The sequence below is a fragment of the Sinocyclocheilus anshuiensis genome, unplaced genomic scaffold (genome assembly GCF_001515605.1).
Source record: "Sinocyclocheilus anshuiensis isolate Anshui unplaced genomic scaffold, SAMN03320099.WGS_v1.1 scaffold4098, whole genome shotgun sequence".
Classification (NCBI taxonomy): Eukaryota; Metazoa; Chordata; class Actinopteri; order Cypriniformes; family Cyprinidae; genus Sinocyclocheilus; species Sinocyclocheilus anshuiensis.
In genome coordinates this window covers 162,605-172,290 of record NW_015549562.1, presented here as the reverse complement: position 1 = coordinate 172,290, position 9,686 = coordinate 162,605, and the positions used below count along the sequence as shown (strand labels likewise).

The 9,686-nt window shown below is 39.7% G+C and overlaps 1 protein-coding gene across 1 annotated transcript in view; it reads right to left on the bottom strand.

Annotated features, from left to right (window-relative positions):
* Nucleotides 1-289: 289 nt before the first annotated feature.
* Nucleotides 290-9,686, bottom strand: part of LOC107657194 (probable ATP-dependent RNA helicase DDX46) — a 32,018-nt gene continuing 22,621 nt past the window's right edge. Inside the window, exons 12-21 of the mRNA XM_016445219.1 lie at nt 9,263-9,427; nt 7,887-8,049; nt 6,782-6,975; nt 6,567-6,704; nt 4,707-4,856; nt 3,867-4,088; nt 3,501-3,719; nt 820-964; nt 662-735; nt 290-550 (exon numbers count right to left, since the gene is read on the bottom strand). Of these exons, the coding sequence (XP_016300705.1) occupies nt 503-550; nt 662-735; nt 820-964; nt 3,501-3,719; nt 3,867-4,088; nt 4,707-4,856; nt 6,567-6,704; nt 6,782-6,975; nt 7,887-8,049; nt 9,263-9,427 (1,518 nt within the window). The 3' untranslated portion in view covers nt 290-502. The remainder of the gene's footprint in view (nt 551-661; nt 736-819; nt 965-3,500; nt 3,720-3,866; nt 4,089-4,706; nt 4,857-6,566; nt 6,705-6,781; nt 6,976-7,886; nt 8,050-9,262; nt 9,428-9,686) is intronic.

The window sequence follows — 9,686 nt, the reverse complement described above, 5'->3', positions numbered from 1 at the left end:
ACAAAGTGCAGTTAAAGGTAAGACTGCGCTGCAAATCAGTGTTTATGACTATGAAAATAAATATAATAGCAGTTAATCAGTAATATCACCGGAAGTCTCGCACATTACATTCAAAATAAGGCTGATATGCAAATATCTCCAGTAAAGATTTGAAACGGGAATTTTTATTTTGTGGCTGAACGATTCCTTCAAAAATATCTGAAAGCTCTATAGTTGTTTCTTGCTGCAAATCACAATGGGGAAAGTAAAAGCTTGAGATGGCGCGAGTGATATTACAGATACATACGGATGGAGGAAAAAACACTTTATTTCCAAATGAAGTTCACTATCCAATTACATGGAACTTTCTAAAATATTAAAGGTGACTGATGCAAACTACAAGAAATCAGAATAAGGTAAAAGCGTCCAGATCAGTGAATCTGGTGTTTGATCAGCTCACATAACAGAAAGCATTGTGGGATTAAGAAAGAAACGCCAGCGATCGTCTGTCCTCGGTCTTCGGCTACAAAACCTTGTATCTGCTTTTGCTGGTGGGCTGGTACGAGTTTTGCTGAAAGCAGAGAAAAAGACGGTTCAGTCGGTGAATGTGCAGTGTGAGACTGAACTTCAGTAGTTAGTCAGCGGTCAAGCGGAGCAGAATCAGGCAGACAGAAGAACTCACCAGACGGATCAGCTCCTCTTTGATCAGCCGTGTGATTTCTGCTTTGGCCTTCTGCACAGCCAGCTCATTGGCACCTGATAACAACAGACTGATTCAGGATCATTCATTCAGACACGGTTCACTCAGTGACTCAGTGAGGATCTGGCGAGCACACTTACTCTCGATGGCCAGGTAGATCTTGCGCTCTCCCTCTTTGGGCTCTTTGCCCGGCGGGAAATATGTTCCTCGGATAGTGATGGCTGCCTCGGAATACTCGCCGATGCGCTGAAGAGCCTCCTTCGACGTCACCTTCCACCTCGCCGTCTGCAAAACCAAAGACTGATAAACACACGCACGCTGAAAAGTGTCTGCTGAACACATCGACATCAATGACAAGCTTTCATGAAGTTAAAGGTGCAAACTATCTTGGAAAAGCTACATCTACAACCAAAGACTATAAGCTGTTAGCCGGAAGTATTTACGCTCTTCAGCAGTCAGAGTTCAGCTCTAAACATGCTGCAATGAAGTCGTATAAACGCCAATCTCTTGTTTATGTCCATGTGTTTATGTATTTGGCCGTGTGATAAATGTGATTATGTCCAGTCACACACAGCAGGATTCACAACAACCTTCTTCAGAAAGAAGTCCATCACTTTACAGTAAGATCCTATTAGTTAAACATTAGTTGGTGCATTAATAATGAGCAATGCATTTGTGAGCATTATTAGTTCATGTTTCCAGAAGAGATGCATTTAAAAAGAATTCTTAAAAATGCATAGTTTTTAGTAAGGCAATTCAACTTTGCAAATGCTTTAAGATCCTCAAAATACGCATTTATTTTTCAGATTTTTTACAATTGTGTTTTAAGAGATAGAACCTTTTTTAATAAATGTGTTTCATGTTCGGGTCATTTTGAGCCATTAGGTGTCAAAAATACTTTTCGTAGAATTGTCTATAAAGTTATATTAGTGTCAAAATAATGTTTATAAAATATATTTTCCCCATATCTCATACTTTCAGGACTGAGTTTTGTCGATAAACATGAATATGTTTCCTGTTGACGCATGAAAAAATATGAATGTGAGCGTGAAAGTTTATGAAAGTAAAATTAATTTATTTCGATTGTAAACTTTTCAGAGTAATATTTTTGTTGTTTAGTTAGAAATATGTACATTTCATAAATTTGCACGGTTTCTGAGCAATCCCGAGTTATAAATTCAATTCATAGGATAATTCTCAGATTATGTTCTTATAAATGTAATAAAATAAAATATACATGCACACACACATATATATATATATATATATAAAATCTCTGCATCACAGTATTTTTGGTGTGGTTCATGTGTAATTTGAAATTTCAAATACTTTCTCATTTTTTAATAGATAAAAAGGGAGTAAATGCAGTAATGACATGATAACATGGTGACATTCTTTGACATCGACTCATTAATGAGAAGCTGCTGATCAGATGCACTAGGGTTTTAGGATATGTTTGCACAACAACGATGTACTAAAAAGTTTTCAGAAAAAAACCCACTCACACGTATCCACTGTTGTGTAAATAATTAAACAAAACGCATAAAAGATTTAAGTTGAAAATGGTGTCGTATTTGCATAACTTTATTCATTACTGCGGATGTTTAAAAAAATAGCAGGTTGTGTTGTTTTTCACATGTATATAGTGTTATATAAGAATCTGCATAATAAATGGTGTGGTGTAAGCGCCCCCTCAGCTGAAAAATATCAAGGTATGACGATTTTATAAAATAACGATTCACTGAGTCCAAACAGAACCGCAATGCCAAAACACTACACATATTCTGAATGCTTATGAGGGTTAAATTTATATTTTAATAATGCATTAGTAAATGCTGAAATGAACATGAACTAAGATGAATGCTTGTTCATTGTTAGTTCATGTTGACTAATCAAGTTTACGTTAAAAACACACGAGTTACAAAAACAGGGGGTTATGTCTGTGAAGGTAAACAGCTGGGAAATAAATCGCATGTTTATTTTAGATCTGTGTGGCAGCAGCAATATACAGTAAATAAATCAATAAATCCTCTGCTCAGTTGTCTCCTCTGAGGCTGGGACTCTAAACAGTGTTCTGTGCTCATCTGTGCAGACAAACACAGAACAGTTAGCATGTTTTGCTCAAACTTTCACCAAGGCATTAGAGCTGCTACACTGCTGTCGCTTGTGAAAACACAATAACGGCGCCGTGGGTGGAAACTTACAGATTAAGGGGCACAATCGCTGTTTTGTACCTGTTGTCAAAAAGTCCCAAACACAATGGAAAGCCAAACGCAGACGTGTCTGGGTCCACAGCACCATCCAGAGGAGGATGAATAACGTTAGGATCCTGTATTAATGTGTGTGTTACATTTTACTACTGTATATATACACTGATATTACTATTATTTTTTATTATTGATAGCAGCATCTCTGTAGACATGCTAATAAAAATACAACTTCCACTACAACTGATTTTAATTGTTTGCTATTCTCCAGACCTATATAATAACAGCAGCTCTCTTCTATTGTCCGATTCAACTGGACGTGTCAAGAAGCTCTTCGCTGATTGGCTTGCATTTTCCGCTCGAGTTGAAATTTTTTAACTTGCTTGGAAGACGCGATTGAGGTGAATATCGTGCGTTCACGGCAAACGCGTCGCACATTTCACGTCATTCACGTGGTTCGCCTCTATTCGCGTCGACTTTGTATGTAATCTACTCGCGTGAATGATTACATTCGTGTCTGGTGTGAACACACCATTACTGTAACGTGTTACTGTAATTTCTTCAGCTGAATTCTAAGAGGTCTGTCAGAAGTGTAACTCTGTGTAGCGTCTGACCTGAGGGAAGTCGTTGATCTCCAGCTCCTCCTCGTATCTCTTGACGGTGTCCGTGGCCTCGGTGGCCTGCCGCTCCTCCTCCAGCTTCTCCACCGGAGTGTAGTTCAGTTTGGCGTTGATCTTCTCCGCCTGCTGCTCCGCGATGGTCTTGGCCGAGACGGAGGGTGCGATCATCGTCCCGCCGCGCAGGATGGCGTTTGTGGCCTGCTGCATCACATCCTGAGATCAACGAAAGACAATCTCATTTTTAGATTTAATTCACAGCTTCCATGTATCAAATATACCTTTGGCAAAGCATAAACTCATCAACTCTTTTTTTATTAAAAGCTTCATGTAAACACAAAGCTCTGTGATGCGCTCTCTGACCTGAGCCTCTGCGCCGAGGTTCTTCTGCACCTGGATCTTGAGGGCCAGTTTCTTGGCGATCTCCAGTTTCTGGATGTTTCCGGCGGACGGAGCGCTCAGACCGGACACAGCGGTCACAGATCCGCTCACACCGACAGCAGCGGCTCCCGCAGAGCCACCCGGAGCAGAGAGATCCTTCACACGCTTCTTAGAGTTAAACATGCTCTCGATCTGCTCGTCGATCTGCAGCCACACGACAGGGATCAGGTGTTATTACACTGTAACTACATAAATCATAACAGTACAGCGCTCCTGTAGCTCATGGGCTCTGGCAACAGCAGCATCATTCCCATGATTCCCAGGGAAAGCCAGAACTGATCAAATGTGATATGAATGCGGTGTAAGTCGCTTCGGATAAATGCACACATGTGGTCACTTTCACAATCAGTAGTGATTCTGGTCAACTTCAAATATTATTACGAGTGTGCTGAAATGTGTATTAATGCAGTAAATCATTAGAGTATGTTAACACATTCAACATGTTATACGTCCAACAGATGGAAAGTCTGAATAAATCTGTAAACTGACTTTGTTTGATACTTCACTTTCACATAATCAGACATTAGATTGTTTTTTTTAATCCAACTAAATGTTTTCTATGGTTTTAGTTTACTTTAATAACCCTGGACTACAGTTGTAATATTTATGTTGTGCAATCATAACTCCTCAGTATTTGATCTAGAAGTATCTTGAATCGGATCATGTTCTTCAGTCAGTCTCATAACATTAGTAAATACAGCAGTTTGTCAGATTGTTCTCTTATTTAGTCTCTAGTCTCAGCTGTGATCAGTGTGGACTCACGTCCAGAGCCGCATCCTCATCATCAGAGTCATGCAGGCCTAACGCAGCCTTCTGCAGCTTCTTCCTCTCGTTAGCCAGCGCATGCTCAGTCTCATCGAACTTAAAGCCCTTCCCGGAGAATCCGCTGCTGCTCTTGATGCTCTTCCCCTCCTGCGGAGCAACGGCACACATGATCACTGAACACCCGTAACACACACACACACACACACAATCACTGAACACCCTTAACACACACACACACAATCACTGAACACCCTTAACACACACACACACACAATCACTGAACACCCTTAACACACACACACACACAATCACTGAACACCCTTAACACACACACACACACAATCACTGAACACCCTTAACACACACACACACACAATCACTGAACACCCTTAACACACACACACACACAATCACTGAACACCCTTAACACACACACACACAACACACCACCACTCACACACACACACACACACACACACACACACACACACACACGATCACTGAACACCTGTAACACATACTGCTCAGCTCGGAGATTTCAGTCTATTTCGCTTCTTTCAGACTACTCGAGAAAAACATCCAAAAACACATTTTATGCTTAATCTATTTGCGTCTATACATTTCAATCTCAATCCATATATTTAGAGTTTTTTCTCTTACAAACTGCAAACATTACTGTTTTATTCCTCTCTACATTCTGAAGGTTTGTTCATATTTAATTCACACTGATTTATACAACATTTTACTCCTAAAAACACGGTGAAAATGTGTTCAGATTTATGGAGTGATAAAAAGAGAAATCCAAAATCCCCTCTAAAAAACCTTTAACTCTAATACGAGGACAAAATCAAACAGGAATTATGAACCTGACTTTATCCGATGTTCAGATTTCTGTGCTGGAAATGTATGCAAATTAGTGCATATTTAATTAGATAATGTCACATTAGCATACTTATAACATTTCAGAATACGATACAAATTTGTCATTCAAATTCTTATGTCTAAATGTACTGTGATTAATTAGCTGGGGAAGTATGGTGAGATCTATTATTTAACATCTTCACCATATTCTTATATGTGACCCTGGACCACAAAACCAGTCATAAGGGTCAATTTTTCGATATTGAGATGTATACATCATCTGAAAGCTGAATAAATAAGCTTTGTTAGGATAGGACAATATTTGGCTGAGATACAACTATTTGAAAATCTGGAATCTGAGGGTGCAAAAAAATCTAAATATTGAGAAAATCATCTTTAAAGTTGTCCGAATGAAGTTCTTAGCAATGCATATTACTAATCAAAAATTACGTTTTAATATATTTACAGTAGGAAATTTACAAAATATCTTCATGGAACATGATCTTTACTTAATATCCTAATGATTTTTGGCATAAAAGAAAAATCTATAATTTTGACCCACACAATGTATTGTTGGCTATTGCTACAAATATACCCCAGCGACTTAAGACTGCTTTTGTGCTCCAGGAACACATATAGAATCTTGTTTGCACCACGGGATTAAAAAAAGTTACTTTTATCTAACTTTTAGTGACTTTTTATCTCACAATTCAGACTTTTTTCCCCCTTGTTATTGAGTTTTTTTCCTCACAGTTTTGAAAAAGAAACTGAGATATCAATGTTAAATTCTGAGAAAAGTCTGTGAGAAAAAAAGTCAGAATTCTGAATTCAGAAGTTTATTTCTCATAATTCTTATTTTTTTTCTCTGAATTCTGAGTTTAAATCTCACAGTTAGTTTTTTGTTCCTGAGGAATCACGAGGAAGAAACTCTGACTGTGTGTGTGTGGCGGAAACGTCTTTCTGTGGTCTCGTCTTGAACGTGTCAGGCGTTCTTACGGCTTTCTGCTGCTCTTTGAAGTTGGTCCAGAGCAGCTCGAGCTCCGGCGGCACGGCCGATCCGGACAGCTCCAGCGCTTTGATGATGTCTCCGGAGTACCGGGCCTGTTCCTCAGTGATGAAGGTGTACGCGTAACCCTACAACACACACCAGAGTCACACGTGAGCCTCTCTCTGCAGCACAGCATCAGCGTGACCCGGATCGGCTCACTCACCTTGTTCCCGGCCCGTCCTGTGCGTCCGGCGCGGTGCACGTAGTCCTCATAGTGGTTGGGACAGCTGTAGTTAATCACCAGGATGAGCTGCTTGACATCCAGGCCTCGAGCCGCCACCGAGGTGGCCACCAGCAGACGACACGCGCCGTTCTTGAAGTCATTGATGATGCTGTCCCTGTCGTACTGATCGATGCCTGTTACACAGAGCACACAGATAAGACATCGCACATCTCATCATATCACACCGTTGCCCTGATGTAAAGCATTTAGTGTATTCCTCACTCGAGTGATGGGTTAAAGATTTAACTGAACTCAGAGTGAGTGTGAATCAGACTGAAGCTCATCATCATCCGGCAGTGGTGCGTGTCAGATCATGCATGTCACATACGTTAGTCTTAGTCTAAAAGTGGCATCCGATGGTTGTTGACTAAATTTACTTCATAAAATGTTGGGGGAAAAAAGTGCATCTTGAATTGATTTTTCCAGCATTTAATATAAACGTGTCGAGTTCACTTGCTTCATTTCTCTGTGCTGCTCTATTTTCTCCTTCATTAGTGCGTTGTTCATATCTTGAACAAGATGTATCTTGTCATATTTGGATAGACAGTAAATCGATTTGATCCACAGATTATCAATTCCATTCAGGAGAGATTTTTACCAACTCCGAACAATTCATTTTGATCTGATTCAGAACGAGATTTGATTCGATTCTATTTGGTTTCAATGAATGATTCGGCTCTGTATTTTTAACTGCATTCCCAGGGTTATGCAAAAGCGTCTCCTAATGCTTCTCAAGTCAAATTACTCAAGACACTTTACTGCAACAAGCAACTTGAAACACATTAAATACATGATCCTACAAGAGAGGGCAATGTACTGAAAACATGTTTTAGAGATGAGCATTCCTTATTTCACTCTTTTTAAAGATTTTATTTATTTCCATGACTTTTCTTGCTCAGTTTTTAAAACCCCTATTATTTCCAGGAAACTAAGGACCTCAAGGTCTCACATGCAAATAAAGAAAAGAAAATGTTTCATTTGATTCTTAGCATTTAAACTCCATTATTGACCAATAGAAATGATTTGAGAAATCCAAGGTCCTGACCTCCGTGAAGAGACATGCAGGGGTACGAGGCCTTCATCAGGTCTTTGAGGAGGCCGTCGGCGTGCTCCTGTTTGTCCATGAAGATGATGACGGAGCCCTTCTCCTGATAGTGACCCAGAATCTCCAGCAGCTTCAGGAACTTCTTCTCCTCCGCGATCACAATCTGTGCAAGCAGCGGAAAACACAGCCTGAGCTTCAGACGAGGATTCGCAAACTCACTAGTGATTATAAATAAAATATGTGTCCCTGCAGCACAAAAGCAGTCTTAAGTCGCTGGGGTATATTTGTAGCAATAGCCAACAATACATTGTATGGGTCAAAATGATAGATTTTTCTTTTATGCCAAAAATCATTAGGATATTAAGTAAAGATCATGTTCCATGAAGATATTTTGTACATTTCCTACCATAAATATATTAAAACTTAATTTTTGATTAGTAATATGCATTGCTAAGAACTTAATTTGGACAACTTTAAAGATGATTTTCTCAATATTTAGATGTTTTTGCACCCTCAGATTCCAGATTTTCAAATAGTTGCATCTCGGCCAAATATTGTCCTATCCTAACAAACCATACATCAATGGAAAGCTTATTTATTCAGCTTTCAGGTGGTGCATAAATCTCATAAAAGTTTTGTGCTCCAGGGTCACATATACACTACCACTCAAAAGTATAATGAAGATTTTATATCAGCATATTATACTGATTTCTGAAGATCATGTGACACTGAAGACTGGAGTAATGATGCTGAAAATACAGCTGCGCATCACAGAAATACATTACAGTTTAACAGATACTCACATAGAGAACAGCTGTTTTAAACCGTAATAATATTTCATTGTATTTACTGTAGTTTTGAGCAAATAAATGCAGCCTTGCAGAGCAGAAGAGACTTCTTTCAGAAACAATGCAAATCTTAATTACTCCACACCGGCAGTGGATACATATTTTTTTAAAAAGGCAATCATTCTAATTGTAAAAGGCAGATCATTACCTTGTTGAACTCTGTCTTCATTTACTCTTTCCCAATTTTTCAGAGTGCTGAATTATTAACTTTAACAATGTTTTTTCAATTTCTAAGAAAAAATAATTGATATCTTTAGTCATCATTGACGGCAGCTTTTCAAAAGTGTTTCTTTCTGTTTGCTCTCATGGAAATGAGAAATGAACCTCGCATCAGAAATGATTTTTATTGTAAAAACTCAAGCTCATTGATGGCTAGCTAAACAGAGGTTATATTTGCACGAAGCGTTCCAGCAGCCTCTTACGGACTCGAACAGTGCAAACGAGCAACTGAACTCAGACTCACCACGTGCTGCTCCACGTCTGAGCACACCACGCTCCTGCCGTATAATCGCACACGTCTGCACTCACCACGTGCTGCTCCACGTCTGAGCACCCCACGCTCCTGCCTCCCACCTGCACCTCGATGGGTTTGGACAGGATCCTGCGCGCCAGAGCCTCCATCGTGCGCGGGAACGTAGCCGAGAACATGACGGTCTGACGGTCGGGCCGCACGTTATCCACGATACGCATCACCTGCAACAAACACGCATCAGCTGGCTACTACTCACCCACTTCTCAGAGTTCAGACATCACTCAGGCGAAGGCTTTGAGATCATCAGAGATCACAGGCCTATAAAGCAGCTCACGGGCCGCCAGTGTTGGGGGTAACGCATTACAAATCAGATTACTTTTTTCAAGTAACTAGTAAAGTAACGCATTACTTTTTAATTTACGAGAGAATATCGGAGTTACTTTTTCAAATAAGTAATGCAAGTTACTTTTTTTTTTAAAA